General features: G+C 43.8%; 2 protein-coding genes, 1 long non-coding RNA gene and 2 other non-coding genes across 8 annotated transcripts; 4 read left to right on the forward strand and 1 right to left on the reverse strand.

Annotated features, from left to right (window-relative positions):
• Window positions 1-342: 342 nt before the first annotated feature.
• On the reverse strand, window positions 343-13,591 carry st8sia5 (ST8 alpha-N-acetyl-neuraminide alpha-2,8-sialyltransferase 5). 4 transcript variants are annotated; one of them, XM_076013869.1, is made up of 10 exons: window positions 13,483-13,591; window positions 12,948-13,328; window positions 8,928-9,035; window positions 8,405-8,500; window positions 5,961-6,053; window positions 4,495-4,581; window positions 3,312-3,456; window positions 2,930-3,042; window positions 2,718-2,810; window positions 343-2,639 (listed from the first exon to the last, which is right to left on the reverse strand). In XM_076013869.1, the coding sequence occupies exons 2-10, from the start codon at window positions 13,091-13,093 to the stop codon at window positions 2,177-2,179; spliced, it is 1,344 nt and encodes a 447-aa protein (XP_075869984.1). In that variant the 5' UTR covers window positions 13,094-13,328; window positions 13,483-13,591; the 3' UTR covers window positions 343-2,176. The 4 variants fall into 4 exon arrangements, with proteins under 4 accessions (XP_075869984.1, XP_075869983.1, XP_075869986.1 ...); XM_076013868.1 differs by lacking the exon at window positions 13,483-13,591 and having other exon boundaries at window positions 12,948-13,445; XM_076013871.1 differs by lacking the exons at window positions 8,405-8,500; window positions 13,483-13,591 and having other exon boundaries at window positions 12,948-13,445.
• Window positions 3,491-4,102, forward strand: LOC142880163 (uncharacterized). The gene is made up of 2 exons (XR_012925391.1): window positions 3,491-3,782; window positions 3,908-4,102. It is a non-coding gene; the product is annotated as an uncharacterized LOC142880163 (long non-coding RNA).
• Window positions 13,592-15,524: 1,933 nt separating the features above from the next.
• rpl37 (ribosomal protein L37) lies at window positions 15,525-17,591 on the forward strand. Its single transcript, XM_076013865.1, has 4 exons — window positions 15,525-15,646; window positions 16,387-16,522; window positions 16,682-16,766; window positions 17,480-17,591. Exons 1-4 carry the CDS (start codon window positions 15,644-15,646, stop codon window positions 17,547-17,549), a joined length of 294 nt encoding a protein of 97 aa, XP_075869980.1. The 5' UTR covers window positions 15,525-15,643; the 3' UTR covers window positions 17,550-17,591.
• LOC142880190 (small nucleolar RNA SNORD72) lies at window positions 16,224-16,303 on the forward strand. Its single transcript, XR_012925396.1, has one exon. It is a non-coding gene; the product is annotated as a small nucleolar RNA SNORD72 (small nucleolar RNA).
• Window positions 17,111-17,189, forward strand: LOC142880194 (small nucleolar RNA SNORD72). Its single transcript, XR_012925400.1, has one exon. It is a non-coding gene; the product is annotated as a small nucleolar RNA SNORD72 (small nucleolar RNA).
• Window positions 17,592-18,378: the final 787 nt, after the last annotated feature.

The following is an 18,378-nucleotide window of genomic DNA, read 5'->3' on the forward strand; positions in this document are numbered from 1 at the left end:
TCTTTAACTAATTTCCCCAAACAATTTGGAGGACACGGTGGAACTTGAAGACCTCAACAGTTAGAGTCGATGACTGGACACCAGTTGCTGCTTAATAATTGAGATGTTGACAGAGCGTTTGCTTGGCGAGAGCTAATTGTACCGGACAAACCACAGGTTAACTAGTCTGAAATGACCAGTTAACCATAATGAGTCTCGTGTCATCTGGGAGCAGGTCTGGCACTTTCCCATCAGCGCCAAGCAAAAAAAAAAAATCCCATTTTTACTTCTGGAAAAGCTTCAGATTGTCAGATATCAGAAACAAACACGTGCAAAATAAACATCCCATAAAAGTGCAAGTGAGAAAATTCCAAACAAGTTTATTTACAAACACAATTACAGTAGAAAGAATGTCCAAGAGTCAGTTAAGAAACACTGCAGCTACGTTATTCCCTCCCTTCAGCCCACAGACCAGTTTCCTGTCTTTTCCATTTATGATTTAGCTGGAACTCAGATTTGATCAACTTAAACCTCTTAATACAACAAAGACACAACGGGTGCCTTTTAGAAAAACAAAAGAAACACAATGCAAAGCTAAGCAGGTAAAAAAAAAAAAAAAAAGGAATGACAAAACGGTGGAATTGCTATCGGATGATAAATGTTTCTAACACTTCATATAAGGGCTGCAAACGACATCATCACTCTCAATTTTTTTTTTTTTTTTTTTTTTTAAATGGCTGAGCTCAGCATCCGCTACTGTGCAACTCGCTGCGACACACCCACCTGTTACGTTTCTGCGTGAAGGTTTGAGTATACAATTCCGTGAAGGTCAGTCGAGGCATAAGTGTAAACATATTTCAGTGATCATCGAGGCAGGCACACACAAAGCCAAGTATAGAGCAGTCATGCAGAGCATCACGTGGTTATGAGTGGATTTCACAGAGAGTCAAGACTTCACTTTGCTCCTACGGAAAACACAAGCTGGCGAGCGCCGGCACACTCGCGCTCAAATGTCCCCTATGACTCAGGAAGACCAACTAAGATTCAGTCCGTGATGTCGGAGATTAGCAGGAAGGGAAAACCAAAACACATGGGTGCGCCGTGTGATATCCCATAAGGCAGCATGGCTTTAAGACATGAATGACAGCGAGAGGGCGAGCTCTGTTTGGCTTTTCCAGGTTTAGCTAAAGCAGTAGAATTGTTAAAATCTGTTTTATTTAAAATTACTTTTCATTCTGATTTCAACAGAAATTTATTTAAAAGGGTGGCGGGGGGAGATTGGCCGCTGAAAACAGGCCGTGGTGCTAATCTTCAAAAGATTTACCTGGTAAACTTGGTGAAATAGATTACAAAAGCTGACAACTGATGGTTGAATTTTACCTGCTTATGCTGGACATATTACGTGAGTCCGGCATCAAGTGTCTGACCTCAATACAATTGTTTTTAACCCCAATTGAGTCAGAACCACAGTGATACTGAATCATAAATAGCAAACACGATCGCTATTTACGATATTTACATAAAGAGCGGATGAAGTCACGTGCGACCTTGAGTCATTGGAGTTCAGAGGATTTTATTGTAAGAAAACAAGTCTAGTAAATACTGTCCATATGTCTGCAGGCCACAACATTTCTTTTCTTGAAGTTTAGACTATCACCTAGTGTGTGGCCAGCCTTCATTCATCATTTTGGGCTTGTGGCTTTTGGATTTGATTTTACTTACAGTCCATTTTTTTTTAAGTTGGCCCACCTGTGAGGTGTCTGAGATAAAGTGTGTGGGGGGGAAGGAGGAGAGGGGCGAGCACAAAGACACGCCACACTGCAGCCCGGTAAATATTTGTGCAACGTCTAGTAGAAAACAACACGTCTGTACAAGCAGAGCCACTAGAAAACTTCACACAAAAACTGCATCACAATGAAGAACACCGTTCACATTTAAAAACAAGCATCCTATGGTGCCAGTCGAGGGTAACTGTAGTCATTGACGGCCAGTCGTGGGCCATATTAAAAACAAAAAACAATAGATAAATCTAAAAAATAAAAATCTGAAGGTAGACATTATAAATAGGGAGGGTGAAGTAAAGCAAGCAACTGTGGATGTGTTCACTTAGGTGGCTGCCTCTCTGTCTAACAGGCAGAAATACGGGGGGGAAAATGAAGAAAAACACAACCTGATTTGAACTGAACAAACTCGGGAATCACGTGCACTGCCCTGTGTGCACGCGGACGATCCCGCGCGTGTGCATGTGAATGAAATTAAAAATCTCGTTGGGCATGGCGTGGAAGCCCGGCCGCGGCTTGACATTGTCATAGTAGTGGTGGGTGATGAAGACGCCGGAGGGGTTCATGGGAAACGCCCAGAAGCCGTAGAGGTGGACCTCCTCGCACATCTCCATGGCGGCGGTCACCAGCATCAGGCCGCTGCTCAGCCTCTTGGCGCGCACGCCCTGCACCGCCCAGAAGCGCTGCACGTTGAGCAGGTACTGCGGGTGGAAGAAGAACACGCCCCTCTGCGAGTCAAAGTCGTCCAGCATGTACTTGACCCGGAAGGACACGTCGGTGTTGCGGGTGTTGTAGAACGCCGGGAGCACCACGGACGCGTTCTCGTAGTTCTGGAGGACCTCGTAGAACGGGCGCCGCCACTTCTCCAGCTTCTGGAACCTGCACGGAAAGAGATGGAGGTGTGAGGAGACGCACAGGGGGCAGGGGAGGCTAGGTCGATGGGGGCGGAGACATTACCTCTCAGTGATGATGCTCGGATTTATGGTCACCAGATCTGTTTTGGTGCCGACGTCGGCCGCGTACTTCTCATTGATGGGAGGGATGTTGCACCTGCAGAAAGGGAAAGAAACTCATGCTAATCTGTGACAATATTGAGTTTTAATTTTGATGACGAACACCCTCAAGACTTCAAATTGGCAGCGAGCGCCGCTGTGCCGTGTGAGGCCTACCTAAACACAAAGTCCGCTGAGTCAATCTCCTTCCCGCACTTGCTGGTCTTGATGATGCCACCGTTTCCGACCACAGCGCACTTCTTGAACTGGGATTTGGAATAGGGCATGTCCTGCGGGGAGCACACACACACACACACAATTTACTTGGAATATTCAAATGCAGCTTACACGCCCAGGTGGGACAAAAGTAGTATTGTAGTACTCGAGATTGGTCTCAAGACCTCTTTTTAAAGGCCTTGGTCTCATCCCGGACTCGGGGGCATTTTTACTCGGTCTTGTCTCGGTCTCGGACTGGGCTGACTCTGGATTTTCGACCAGTCAAGACAAGGTCTTGGTCTCGTTTGGTGCGGTCTTGAACTTGAGAAGGTGATGAACTCACGTCAGGGAACATCTTGAAGACCTCGGTGGTGATGGACAGGATGCCGCTGGTGTCCACCTCGTACCTCAGCTTGGTTCCAGCGGGAGTGTTCCTCTTGGTGGTGAACAGGAAGGATGGGGCGTTGCAGCAGCGAGACAGAGACATCCTTCAAGAGGACAGAGCAGAGCACTGTGGTCAGCTCATCCGGACACAACCGGGGGACGGTCGCATCCAAAAATAGCTTCACTCTTGTGTTGAAATTGGTTTTACCTCATTGTTTGAAAGCCCAATGACCCCAATGTCTGTAAGTATAGAAATATCATTATAAAATCTTTCCTTATGGTCTTACTGTACTAAACTAAATGGCTTTCAGGGGTTCCTTCAGGTGGACAATAAGACTCTGAGAAGCTTTTAAACTCCACTGACAGAGTTCTCAGACTCCATGGAAGATTTAACAGTGTCACAGAGAGATTGTGAGGTCTTGGGCTGGAGGTGACATGCCACCATGGAACATGTATGGACTAATATAGTCTTGGTTGACGATCTTTCATTACCACTAATGCTAAGGTTTTTTCGGAGTGGCGCAAGATGATATTGGTTTCTGTTTGTTTTGACAGGTTCGTTTCCTTAAAAAATAAAGAGCCTAGAAGTACGTGAGAAGTAGAAAAAACTCGGAAGAAGACCAGGAAGAGGAGACTGACAGCTGGAAACAGTGACTGCTGCTATAAAAGATTAGCATTGGGTTTCTGAAAAACTTGGACACATTCAAAAGGGTCTTTTGCGTTACTGGTTTGCCAACTAACACAACACTCTTTGACGACAGTGTTTCTAGACGGGCTGCCTTTTTCCATGCCATTGCCTCAAAATGAGCCGTTCAGATTCTGAGGCGGCTTTCCATTGAAAGAAACAGCCTGGTTATCATAGTTGTGTAGGCTGTTACAAGGCGGAGCCACGGATGGAGCAGATAGGGGAGGGGAAACCAAAATTCATTTATTAGATCTGGAAGTGGCCACTGTAGGGTCCCTTTGAAAAAAGAAAAGTTTGATCTGGCATACCAGGTTGCCAAATCAAAATTTAATTCAGAATGATTAAAAATAAATAGATAAATAAACCTAAAAAATTATTAAAAAAAAAAAAAAAATTAAAAAAAAGAGGAGTGAGGAAATGTTGGAGATCTTAGCTGTCTAAGATCTCTAGTTCTTACTTGAAGTTGCTCGTCTCCTCCTTGTTCTGCTCCCATTTGCACACCTGCAAGTTTCTCCATCTCTCAAACAGGTCTGAGGTTTTCACCCTGTCATGCAGGCAGAGGGTTTAGTGAAATGAGGAAAATCACAGTGGTGCCAAAACATGACAGCTCGCAGACTGGGAAAGAAGCAAACGGAGGGAAAAGTTGGTCAACTCTGCCGTGTGCTTACAACTGGATCAGGATCTCTGAGTGGGTGCCTCTTGTCTGCAAATAGCCGCCCTTGAACTGATACTTGACTGGGAGATGTGATTTGCTCTGGGAGACAGGGTGGCACCGTTACGTGTCTTCCCGTCTCTCTGGCAGAGCGACAGCAGCTGCTTTCTGTCTCAGCCAGGCGTGGCTCTCAGCCACTCGCGCTGGCTGAGACGATGTTCGACATTTAAGTTTCGACAGCCGCCGGGTTCCGGAGCTGAAGGTCACTGGACAATGTTCACTGTCACATTGGAGGAGAGGCGAACCTCGGATTGGCCTCGGCTATTGACGCAGAGCGTGATAAATCTGACCAAATAATAAACGGTGTTGCATAAATGGGGGACTCATAGTTTTCTGTAAGTCCTAAAGTAGACACACAAAGTGTCTCTTGTGCGTCATCAGCATTGCGGCCACTTTGTGTCTTGGCCGGTCAATTGGTTTCCCATTAATTCGACGCAACGGTCGCTTTGAAGGGAGGTATCTAAAGATAAATCCGCTGACTTAGGAGAACATGCCCACATGGATGAAAAAGTGGAGATGTTTATGTCCCTTTCAGAGCAGAAATAATATATATTTGATTCTCTTTAACAACCTTGTTCTCCAGCTAATACCAAACTCACACTGGAATGAGCTGCACCAGCAAGCATTCCCTTCCTGCTGTGCCCGTTAAAGACACAGGATACAAACACAGTGTGGGACACGATTATAAGTGTGCTTGCATTGTTACGGAAGCGTATTGCATTCACTTGGAGAAAAAAAAAAGCTCTGTTTTTCGCGGTAATTATTTTTTTCCCTGTTTTTGGAGTCATTTATTTTTTTCTGTTTTTCTGTGTGATATTTTTCAGACTAATTTTTCCCTGTTTTTCGTGGTAATTTAGCGGCGCCTCAGCTCCACGCCGTGCTTCCTGATCGTCTCTTGGGTCACCACGTAGCCAGCCTGAATGCATTTCAAATGCATCATCTCGTATCCGTGGAGCATGCCATATATGTCCAACTGATCGCACTAAATCCAGCTCTCAATAAAGATCAAACATCAAAAAACAGACATAATTACAGCGAAAAACAGAGCTTTTTCTTTTCCAAGTGAATCCAATACGCTTCTGTACATTGTAAACACTGTATGACATATGTAGTTTTCATGACTTGCGCGCAGTACATCCGCACGCTGCTTCAGCATTACTTTATGCGGCGCAGAGAGGTAAACATTTGCCTGCCATGTCCGGATCACTCACATTGTCAGGACTTTGACGTCCATGATCTCCTGTCTGAGCTCCCTGCACGCAGTGGAGTTGAACTCAAAGGATCCATCATAATTTTCCAGAAACCTGGAGGGATAGACAGCGTCATCGTCGCCCAAATAGTGTCACGGCAACACATGGAGGAAAGATGCAGTCGACATTTTACATGTACATTGATCAAAATGTGTCGGTTGGACTTTGAAAAGAAAGAAAAGAAGAAAAGTGTCGGATTGTTGGGTGACACATGACAGAAGGGATGAGACTCGGGGGGCGTCACATACAAGGACATGGAAACACTGGGACACTTTCATCCGATTCTATTTATATTGTGGTTCTTAAGTTGACTGTGCTGAGCGCAGAACAATAACACCTCTCATATTTTTACTGATTTAATTGATTTGATGGCAACTTTAATGGTTTGGCTCTGGCATACTGGGTTGAAAGGAGGCAGCCTGAAAAGGAGGACAACCTCGATTCCAGTGCATAGCCTGCTAGAGGGCTATAGCAGCGTGCTGTGACCGAGCTGCAGTGATAAAATCTACCCATGTGTTATTCAATGCATACGGGCGATAATGTGATGTCACGTTGGACGGTTGCATTATTACACAGGGGACTTGTTGGTGCATCGTGCAGATAAACACATACACAGATGTGCATGCAAACATCTAATCATAAATAAAAGGCCTTTCCTTTTTTACATTGACACATGTATAAGAGCATCTTATTGAAATGGCAACGTGAACCCAAAAAGAAAGACATAAATCGTGTGTTTTTCGTGTTGGTTGTCTAAAATTAACACTGAGGTGTCAGTAAGTGTGGATGCTGATGCCTCGTGACTTGCAGCGAATGTGTCTGGTTTTTCTTAATCCCATGCAATCAGCGTGCAACATGAATAGGAGTGCGCTCGTGGGAGTGTGTGTTTGGACAAGAGGGTGGTCAGGATGGAGGCTTTTTATTATTACATTGAAGCAGTGGACACAGCGATCTAAAATTAAGGCCGTCATCCACTTTTATGCTGCTGTGTGGACAAACATTGACGTTGAAAAGAGTGCTGTCAAAGTGACAATACTGCACATTTTCCCTTTTTTTTTTTTTAGCATTTTTTATTGAGCAGCATTACTGCACAAATATTTTCTTTTTTTTCGCTGCTTACTCTTTTAGATGAATTAATTATTGCCATTTTTCTTTTGCATTAATTATGAATTATTGATTATTCATGTATATTCATGTATATATATATATATATATATATATATATATATATATATATATATATATATATATATATATATATATATATAGATATATATATTCATTATACATGTTAATGAGCTTTAGCATTATACATTTTAGCTCCAAACAGTCCCAAAATGCTAGAACATTAGCATGGGAATGTCTTCACATTTTGAGCATTTTGAGATTTCAGCACTTGTGTTTTACAGATCTACATGAATGAGAATTAAACGGAATGTGCTCGCGACATTCAATGGATTCGGAATGCGTCTGAGTGTCGCGGGACGTCACCCGCGGCTGTGGAGGCAAAATGACATGAGTGTAAAAAACCATGGGAACAATGGCAGTCATTGAAAAGAGGAAGAAAAGAAACAGAAGACGGCAAGCAGTACGGTGAAGGGATGCACAGAACAGAACAAGATGCCGGGGATGAAATCATACGGATGAGAAACGATGGAACTGGTTGTCTACATCCGGCTGATGGTGCGGCGTGTTCCTGACGTTCCCTGTCAAAGCTTCTCATGCTCGTTTTTAGCTACGATTGCACGTGTTTCTAGGCATCTTCATCTCAGGTCGATGTCGATCTCTAACCAATCCAGACTAATTTTGGCTGTGTGCAAATCATGGTTGGAAACTTGTTTTTGTAGGCGGGCGGTTGGGGGGATTCTGTTACGTTCCTGGACCAGCGGGGGGGGGGGGGGTTCTATCCACGTCGCAGAGAGAGACAATGCAGATGTGAGAAGGGGAGCGGGGGGAGGGGGGCAGTAGAGAGCAGTCGTCCACGATATGTACATGGCGTGCACACACAAAGCTGTGCAGAACACATGAGACACAGGTTTTCGGGCAGGACAAGGCATTTTGGAGATGGTGCTGGATGGGATACAGAAGGGAACGAGGAGAAGCCGGTACATCGACAGGAAGCCGCAGGTTCAAGCAGCTTCGGGGAAGGACGGGGGGGGGGGACGGACATCTGCGGGGAGGGGGAGGGGGAGGGGGAGGGGGGTCAAGGTGAACGGGATCAGACAACATGCAAAAAGGAGCAAATCTGAAGTGCAACCACCACTGCAAAAATATGAGAGTTTGTACCTTTAATTTGTCAAAAAATTAAAAAGAAAGAAAGAAGGGAAAACTAATGGAACAAAAAGAGGCATTCTTTGGGTTTCTGTGAAAATAAAATATTTAAAAATGCCTTCAAACAGGCCTACCTTTGAGGGCGTTTTTTTTTCTTCTTAATATCGGCTAGGCAGGGTGTGACTATTACGGAGATCTGTGAATCAGGCTGTAAATTCTGACGGAAACATCTGTCAACATGCAGACAGGTCAAGTTAGAGGCTGAAAGCGTGATGCGGCCCTGATGACATCAGCACTCACTTCCTAAACCTGCCGCTCTCAGAAACAAGTAGAGGTTTTTTAGAAAGGAAGAAAAGGACAAACAAAAGAGATGTGAATATGCTGCTGTACAGGAGTTAATCCCCATTACTCTGTAAAGCTTCCCATGAGCCCCTGTCCACACATGCAAGCGTTCTGGCTTCATCACTACGATGCATCTGAAACTTGTGTTGTCTTTCTCTCTCTCTCTCTCTCTCTCTCTCTCTCTCTCTCTCTCACTCTCTCTCTGTCTCTCTCTCTCTCTCTCTCGCTCTCGCTCTCACACACACACACACACACACACACACACACTCTCTTTCCCTCAGAGGTGTTGTGCAGTCAGTCACGCTGGAAAGGTACCTTTTCCTTCCATTTCTGGCCGGCTTCAGAGATCCATCATCCGAGAAATTAACAGGACCGGTCCAATTTCCTGTCTCGTCCCCTTTGAGTCGGCTAAACTGTTGCGAACTAGTAAGAAAATGCAGGCAGTTCACAATAGCGTTTAGCGTCCTTGTTGCGTAAATGTCAGAACACACACAACCAACACCCTTGCACCTTTAAAAAAAAAAATAATAATAATAATAATAATAATAATAATAATAATAATAATAATTCACACAACTCAAATGTGCACACTCATGAACACATGAATAAATACAGTGAGCTGGAGCAACGTTAAGGCTCAAGGAAAACAGTTAGAAAGAAAGTCAAACCAGGCACAGTTCACTTTTTGTGTCATGCTGTGATATTTGTGTTGTTCCATTCAATCCTGTCTGACCTGCATAACTGTTAGACCTCATATGTTAATATATCACTTACTATACTCACACTCAGTTGTGATTCATAAATGTGAAATCGAAAGCAGACTGCTCTACTGAAACTACTACTATATATACACAGTTTAGTTGTGTGTATATGTATCAGTCATCTTACTCAGTAATTCTCCATCATCACCAAAGTTTGCTGAAGTGAGTTTTTTGAACAGGAGCACATTGGTTGGTTTTTGTATGGATTAAGTGAAAGCAATCAATAAAACCAGGATCAAATAATCTGTCAGGAAATAATAATCCATCAATTTTGCACTTTCTCGTGGAATTTGTCCTCATCTGTGAGCGCACTGACCCAGCACCACACATCAAAATGTCCGCGGGCGTCCGACTTCTCTGACTCTGGGCTCATCATTATGCGTCCACGTGTGACTCACTCCACTGAGTGCTCCGTGGGTGTTCTGCCCAACTCAACAGAGACACCGGCCACAGCGAGGCTTCTCTGGCTCCATTATGTGAGGGGAAATTCATCGGCGTGAGCTTCCACCAGCGCATCTCTGCAGCCGTGCTCTGTGAGTGCTACTTTGACGCGTCAATGACACTCGGCTGCGTTTTTTTTTTTTCCTCGCGCGCAGCCAGCCGCCGAGCAGAAAAACCACAGCTATTTCTTTTCAGAGAGATGCTTTTTAGGAAAGTCTCGCATCGAGTTGGATCTTTTTCATCCGGCGGAGAGGCCTCGCGTGGTGAAATATCAAAAAATCTCTACGGGTCCCCACAGTAGAGCACTCTTGGCCCTCTGCTCACAGCCTCTGGCAAAACCTAAAAGGATAGTTCAACAGTTTTGGCAATTTCGCCTACTGGCTTAATCCCTCCAGTCATACGAATAGGTCCGTTCCCTCCTCCAGCTCCAAAACGCTCCTGCGGAGGAGTAGAGACCTGCACATTCACCACGCTCTGAAATGATAATGGAACATTACACAGCTGTTTTTTTTTTTTTTTTTATGGTAAATACAGTGCTGAAACTACATTCCCAATGTGGATGCTGGGCCGCTCATCAAACCCTATTTATATCTTGGCAAGTTTGCCAAAATGTCAATCTGTCCCTGGGAGCGCAGAGTGTTTAAAAAGTGACACTTTCCAATGTTTCGGCTTGTTTGCCTCTGACTCACAAATCAGTCCGCTCCCTTCCTCGCTTGACATAATAAAAACCCATTTGCCTCCCACCGACTCAATTATGAGGACGTTTCAGACAGGGATCTATAAGCATTAGATGAGACAAACAACGAGCACTTAGTTGCTCTGCAGTACTTATCTGCTCGTCAGAGGGCCAGTAAAGGACAGTGGATGGTTTAACTCAAGGTTTTTTTGTTGTTTGTTTGCAGTAAATTCTATTCAAGTGATCTAAATATGAAAAGCTGTTGCAGGTATAAATGCACACTTTGTTTAATTTATTTCTAACGTTCACCTAAAGAACAATTGAACAACTGGAACTCCTATTCAAGATATTTCCTTTCTCGAGGAATGCAATTATCAACATTTTAACTCGTGAAGGAGTTGAGGGCAAATAATGCACCATCCTCATTTTCCATTAAAACCAACCCACTTTCAGCCGATGGCCCCTCGGCACAACTCTTTCTGCCCGGGGACTATTTTTAGACCTCAACCTCCTTGAGTCAGATAGAGTTGAAAGATGACATGTCTTCATTTACAGAAGCGTGACAATCAGTCTTGCATTTTCCGTGGAACTTCAAGCTAATCTGGCCGGAGAAAAGGCAGGCAGGTCTATTCATGCGACTCCTCAAATGCCGTCCCGCGTAACGCAAAGAGACGGATCCATCGAGTTCAGCTCCCTCGACGACTGATTTTGACTTTTAAGCCCGTCCACCCACATTACAGGAGCAGAATTTGGCTCCAGTTTGGCTCTGGTGCTGTTTGTTATTTGCTTTTTTTTTTCTCAATCCAAGCCAACCCAAATGTCTCCTCTGACTGCCTCTAAATTTAGGTTCTGTCACGACAGACACCCTGCCAGCCCAGCACGTCCCCCAGTCCCTGGATACGGCTGTGGCTTGGGTGTGTTCGAACCCATGTGACTGTGACTGGGAGATGACATCTTCTCTCCCATCTTCTCTGCATCACACATGGCCATACGCGCGTGCACACACACACACACACACACACACACAAAAAAAAAAAACACACACACACACAGATTTCAGCATTCTCCCCGCCGTTATCTCCATATCCCCCTCCAGCCTCCGCTTGCACCGAGGTGTGTGCGTGTGTGTGTGTGTGTGTGTAGGCAGGCTGTAGCAAAATGGCTGCTGCTGAGCCAGCTGGTTTCCACCCCCCCTGTGCTGCCTGCTTCCCCACTTTTTTTTCTTTTTTTTTCTAATTGCCTCCCAGGCGGAGTGAGAGTAGCAGAGCGGCCTCGGGAGGCTGCAGGCAGGCGGAGTAAGAAAGGTGCGTGTCGGCTCTGGATTCATGCATTCCACTGCGGATGTGTCGGGATGCCATGAATCCATGTGGTACCGTCAGAACAGCCCAGCGGGGTGGCAGCTAGGGGGAGGGAGGGGTGGGGTTGGTTGGTTGGTTGGTTTAGGCTGTGAAGGAGGGCGGGGGAGGCGGGTCTCCAGACTGCAGCGCATGTATGTTTGCATCGTTGTAAACATATATGTGCTGTTTGGAAAAAAATTGTTTTGGGGGGAAGCAAATCTGTCAGTGGGGACAAAGATATTTTCAGATTGTTCGGTGCGTTGTGACGTTCTCAAAATCAAACATCCTGGCTTCTCAGAATCTGCTCGTCTCAAGTCTCAGGATTTGTTTTGTTGCTTGTTGTTGTTTGTTATTAAAGGGACATGAGGTTTGACGGCGAAAACGCTCCCCTGAGTTCGACTCGTGAAATGACGCGGGACATCAGCAGGCCCTTCTGTTGCAGAGGAATTACAAAACAAGGCTCTGCAGTGGCTGTGTGTTCAGTTAAGTGCAGCCCATGGTCAAATAAATTATTAAACTGAGGACCCAGAAGAAACACACATCTGTAGCGTTTGCTGGCATCGTTGTTGACTTCTGCAGTCACGGCTTCTTTTCTTTCTTTTTGATGTTTAAAAATTACATGAGATGTAGGCTACGACCAGTCAAGGAGGCTGAAACAGAAAAAACAACCCAAAAAAAATCTCTGGTGAAAGTAAGGGAAAAAAACCATTACCATACACTGGCAGAGCGCTGTGTATGGTATGAATGTGATGCTTCTTTTTTTTTTTTCAGAGAAATACCAATGAAAATAAATCCAATGGAAACTGCTTCTATGCCGCTGGGAAAAAAAGATGGATGGTTAATTGCTATTGTCCTTTGCAGCCAAGTAAAGCTTCTTTCCCCCCCCCCCCCCCCCCCATACCCCCTGCCCAATAAGTGCTCCCTCTGATGTGTCAGAATACCCCCATGCATCCATGTAAGCACATAATCTATGCATCAGCAATACATATAAATATATCAATTAAAAGGCATGCTTCCAATGTTGTTTATCACCACGAGAAATAGAAGAAAACTGCGGTATAAACCAGGCCTGAGCTTTAATTGCCAATTAGGGAGGATCAAAAGCAAACACAACACCTACCTCTTGATGTAGTTTTTCCCATAGAGGATCTGCTGCAGGAGGGTAACGAGTCCAAATGCGCAAATGAATATGAAACAAAGAGATCTGTTGCCGAGTATGTCTTTCCCCGACGAGGGGTCGACATATGCCATCCTTCGGCGCAGCATCCGGCTGACGGTGACACCCGCTCAGGTGTCTCTCCCCGCTGCATTCAGAACCGGCACCGTTGCTGCCTTCTACCCTCTGGACGGGACGATATCCATCACTTCGCTTTCTTTTAGGCTATTTTTTTTTTTCCCAACCCCGTTTACCATTGTTTCCATGCCGCAGCATCACCGCCACGAATCGCATCAATCGGCGGATATGACCGCAGCTGCGCGAGGAATCGGCGTCCGCTTCCCCCTGCAAATGAACCCTTGAGCGTTAATGCTACAAAGCCTAAAAAAAAAAAAAAAACACGTAGTCGGTGGGGGGGATTGTGTTGTTTTTCTCGGCTCTATCACATGCGAATTAACCAAATGTAAACGCGCTTGCTCCAAACGCAAAACGGACCAACCTCTTTCAATTAGAAATGCACGACGTGCGCGAGGGGGGAGCGTTTGCGCGGAGGAGAGCGGCTCGCATCCTTCACCACGCTGCACCTCAAATCCGAGCAAAGCTGCGTGACTGCAATGTAAAAGGAAGAGGGCGCGCCTTCTCTCAGTTCTCCTCGGGAGCTGCTCGCGCGCTGCCTCCCATTAACGTGCTCCCCAACCGGAAAAACACAAGGTCACACATCTTCTTTGTGTTGATGTACCTGTCCGGGTGGAAAATGACTGACTGGTTTATCTGGCTCTTTCACCACTACATTAAGTGACAGATAAGCATCTCCCACTGGAATTACATTGAAGGAGCGCCACTGAATATGTAATTGCTGAGGCTGTAAAATCCTTATCTGTGCTCTATTCTAGAAGGACACTTCAAGTATGGACTCTCCACAAAAGTAGAAGGATTTGATATCAGGTGGAGAGTTTGAGTTACAGGCAAGCATAAACCTGATAGAACAAGAAGGAAAAGCCCAGGTGTTTCTAACATGTTATATCAACCACAGCCTGCTTCCAAAACTGTTTGACTGAGATATCACCACTGTTAAATGTGCTACCCTGTAGCTCTTGATTTGCGTCACTGACTCCGAATTAAGATTAAACGCTGAATTCTTATTACTAATCTCATTACTTAAAGTTGCAGCCATCTTATTTCTAGCTGCCTATCATATTTGGGTCAAGTATTGCAACAGGCTGCGCCCAGACATCCTACTTTAAGCTCCGGCCCTCAGGACATTGAGACAGTGCCAAGCCAGATTGAATATGTAGTCCCACTAGTATGATCTGGGTCTACCCCCGGGCTCCTCCCAGTTGGACAGACACGTAATATCTCTAAAAGTGAGCGTGTTGGGACTTTGTTTCTCTCAGCTCAGTGACCCTCTGACCCGACAGAAGAGGCTCATTTCTGTGCTGGGTTTGCTGTCTTACTCCCTGTGTCACCACCAGGAACTTGCATCATGGGGCAGATCATCCCGACTGTTAATCTGCTGGACAACAGGGTACTAAATGTGGCGTCGCTTCTTGCTTATATGCATCCTTCCTTCCACTCTGTGTCAGCATACACTTCAGTTTCAAGATCCATCCTGTCAGCAGGGCTCTAAATAGCATCAACATGAAAAATACCTTGTAACATTTTTCTTTACAATTGAGCACCTTTGGCGACAACTAAACAATAGCAGTGGTGAGAAATATTGAATCGAAAATTTTTACAAACCAATAAGAAATCAGATTTTAGTTACTTTATTTCACTAAACACATTTATTTTGTTTTCAGTTTTATGTCCAGGTGTCTGTACATTACACACTGAGCATTCAAAGGCCCAGGTATACCAGTAGGAATAGATCAGCAAGCAACACCAATCCACATTTCAACCACATGCTTGATTTTCACACTTATACACAATAAAAAACTGCTTTAAAATACATGTTTGTTGTTGGTGTACAACAAACATGTGACACCAACGTGCCTAACATTACATTAGCAATGCCACATACTCTTGGTTCAGTATAATAGATCACAATGAGAATAATGTAACAAAAAAAAACACTTGGATACAACCTTGGTTTGCACATTTGTTATAATGTTTGTCCATATAATGATTATTTATTTTTCAGATATATAGGTGAGAATAAGTAAGCAAAAAACTCAATGAAGAATCATCCCCGTATGACACAACTTTCAACTTCCCTCCTCTGGGTGTCGCTACAGAACAGTCTAGGTCCTCGGGCAAAACATTCGGATGCAGTTTTGACAAACTTACATACGCTAACAGGCTAATAAACGTTTCTGAACATGTAATATTAATAGGGCATCTTTCATGTATGTAGACCAATCTTTAGTTTTGCTGTATTGTGATGTTTGTGGACGGAATTGTTTAACTCGGGTAAAAAAGAATTTAGAAACAGGAATTTCATTTTATGTTTTAATGTAAATGAAAATATGCGTCTAAAAACGCTGTCTGATTTGGGTTTTGGACGTAAAATGTTTTCGGGTTGTTGTTTTTTTTGTTTTTTTTTTTCGAGACGGGTCGTCTGCGCGGTCACCTTTCTTTGTAACACAGGAAATATGACGGATGTAATTTGATGGTGTGCACGCGCCCCTTCCGGCCTCTTTTCCCTTAGCCACCGGACGAAAATGGTAAGCTGTTAGGTTGGAACACAGAAATCCTCTAACATCTGTCTTAATCTAAAGTTATCTGACTCGCAACGTTTGTAAACTGATGTCGGAAAACTGTTCCTACTATCTAGTTTGACTATTGATAAAATATAACGTCATTTTAAAGGATTTAACGCTTTTACCATCGGAGCCTGGCAGCGTTCATATGTTGCCATATAGCATTGCGGCTAAATGCTTCAATGGTCTTGGTGCATTTGGGGGAATAACAACTATTAGATTATTTCGGGCATAACCAGTTGTACTTTGCAAGTAACTGAAAGGAATCGGGGTCCTTTTTGGAGGGGCCAGTTGTAGTCGAGTAACTTTAGCGGTTAGCTTAACTTGCTAACTGTGTATTGCAGTACTGTCTCCTCGCACTGGGTTAGCATGCTGTGTCTTTAGAATAAACAATAGCGTATTCCTGTGCCTCAAATCTTCAGTTACAAATTAAAGTGATATTTGTATGGTATGCGTGTTTGGATGAAGTCGACGTATGGTTGAATTGCAGTTATATCATTGTACCAAGTTGACATCTCACGTCAAATTCTTTGCCACTCAAGTCTTGTCAGTGATGTATTCAAACACAAATGTCTGAACATATGACTTACTGTGATTCATTTTTCTGTGCTGAGACAAGACAGTGAGAAGTAATCGAGCGTTGAACAGCTTTGTGCACTTTCTGACCCTATCTTTTAATTTCATTGTTTCCTGTTTCTCGTTAGACCAAGGGAACGTCATCTTTTGGTAAGCGCCGGAACAAGACGCACACTCTGTGCCGTCGTTGTGGGGCCAAGGCTTACCACCTCCAGAAGTCCTCATGTGGCAAGTGCGGGTACCCTGAGAAGCGCAAGAGAAAGTGTATGTATTCCATTTTTAGTACTAAACTTATGATTTGTGTTCAGTGTCATGAGGGGTGCTTGTTGTTGTGCTCAGTGTCAGTGGGTATGTCTGCGGATGGAATTAAGAATGTGTAAGAAAAAAAGACAGTTCTGTGATGCACATGTCTTTGTTTTGTAGACAACTGGAGTGCAAAGGCCAAGAGAAGGAGCACCACTGGTACTGGCCGTCTGAGACACCTCAAGGTTGTCTACCGCAGATTCAGGTGAGCTGCTTGGTCTCGTCCCTCACTGAAATGTATTTGGCTTGATGCAAACAAGGCAGAATTTAAAATTCTGAATGAGCTGTGTGTCTGTCATGATTGATTGTGGGTTTTTTTGTGGACGCATCCATAAACAGCCATGTCAAATTAGTAGTACCATTACACCACAGAGTTGTTTATCGGTTCCAACAATATTGAATTAAACTGGTCAGGATAGCAGGAAGTCATAAAATAACATCCACTAGCATTTGAGACAATATAGTTCACTGTAAACCCAATTGTGGACATTTTCAGGATTTTTAAAGTGAAAGTGAGTTTCTAATGTATGTAATTAGACACATTAATGCGGCTCACCAATGATGCTTCAAAATAAATGTCTGAACAAATGAATTCAAAGTGATTTCAGCCTTTTTGCTGAGGTGAGCAATATTTCAAGTCAGTGACATTGAAATGTGTCTGTGCAACTCAAATGTGGTTCCAGTAAAAGGAAAGAGAAGCCTGAATTTTATTTATTTATTTATATATAGAAATGGACACTGTCCTGTACATTGGCAAAAATTTGACCTCACTTAATATCTTAATGTTCTGCATATAACCACATAGAATAGTTTAAGTAAGTTGAAGTTTACTGATAAAATAATAATAATAATAATAATAATAATAATAATGAATTAGATGTTGAACGTGTCAGCCTCACTATTGTTTTTATCTTCCAGGAATGGCTTCAGGGAAGGAACCACCCCCAAACCCAGACGTGCTGCAGTGGCCGCATCCAGCTCATCCTAAAACACACGTTTTTGATTAAATAAATTGGATGGTATAAAACAAGTGCTCTGTTCTGTCTTTACTTTTGTTTTGAGTTTATTGCATTTTCATGGCTATAAATGGAGTGACAATACCATGTACATGTCTAGACCACTCATATAGTAACATTTAAATGTCATTTTTCAGCTGTGACCGCAGTTCTAAAATAAACTGTTCAATGAGAATTTAGTCCTGTTCTTGTCAATTAAGTGGATATGTCCATTTTTTTTTAATGCTGAACAGACAGCTTAGATCCACTGAGAAAACCTCAGCTGTTATCCTGTGTCCCATAACTACAAGTGTGTGTGTGTGCGTGCGTGCGTGCGTGTGTGTGTGTAAGTAAGTGCTTGACTCTCATTCCTGACATCTTTAACAGCAAAACTAGCGTAAATATTTAGCCAGGACCAAACCATGATGCAATCTCTTGGATTTTGCCTGGGAGGGAAGTTGGGTTTACAGATGAGAAGGTTAAATTTTATGGTAGCAGCTGGAGTTTGTCAGTGGAGACCAACCACGTTGAGGAAACTGCAGAATCCTGTCCATGGATAATTCTTCACTGACAAAGATGAGACTTCTATTCTTTGATAAAGATCCTCCAAGGTTATACTTGTTTAGTTCTGAGTTATTGGATTTATTTATTTTTGCTTGCCACATCTGCAGTACCAGACTCTAAACAAGTGTTAATCTGTTGATGCATCTGGAATTTAATATAACCTGTGTCTACAGAGGTGGAGGTCTGCAGTCAGTCACAGATAAGGCTGCAGGCATTTCTCAGGATTGGTATTTCCATGCTGGCACTGGGTTTCCCCTT

The sequence above is a fragment of the Nelusetta ayraudi genome, unplaced genomic scaffold (genome assembly GCF_046127955.1).
Source record: "Nelusetta ayraudi isolate G7.1 ecotype Tasmania unplaced genomic scaffold, CSIRO-AGI_Nayr_v1 ptg000160l, whole genome shotgun sequence".
In the NCBI taxonomy this organism is placed as follows: domain Eukaryota; kingdom Metazoa; phylum Chordata; class Actinopteri; order Tetraodontiformes; family Monacanthidae; genus Nelusetta; species Nelusetta ayraudi.

What these genes read in the sequence shown, in the direction of transcription:
- st8sia5 (XM_076013869.1), bottom strand. Translation starts at nt 13,093, where the DNA reads ATGCTGCGCCGAAGGATGGCATATGTCGACCCCTCGTCGGGGAAAGAC. An exon ending in TCAGCGGACTTTGTGTTTAG is followed by an intron (nt 2,811 to 2,929) that starts GTAGGCCTCACA and finishes CCCTTTCTGCAG; the next exon opens with GTGCAACATCCCTCCCATCA. An exon ending in CCGAGCATCATCACTGAGAG is followed by an intron (nt 2,640 to 2,717) that starts GTAATGTCTCCG and finishes CTTTCCGTGCAG; the next exon opens with GTTCCAGAAGCTGGAGAAGT.
- rpl37 (XM_076013865.1), top strand. An exon ending in TGAGAAGCGCAAGAGAAAGT is followed by an intron (nt 16,523 to 16,681) that starts GTATGTATTCCA and finishes TTTGTTTTGTAG; the next exon opens with ACAACTGGAGTGCAAAGGCC. An exon ending in GTTGTCTACCGCAGATTCAG is followed by an intron (nt 16,767 to 17,479) that starts GTGAGCTGCTTG and finishes TTTATCTTCCAG; the next exon opens with GAATGGCTTCAGGGAAGGAA.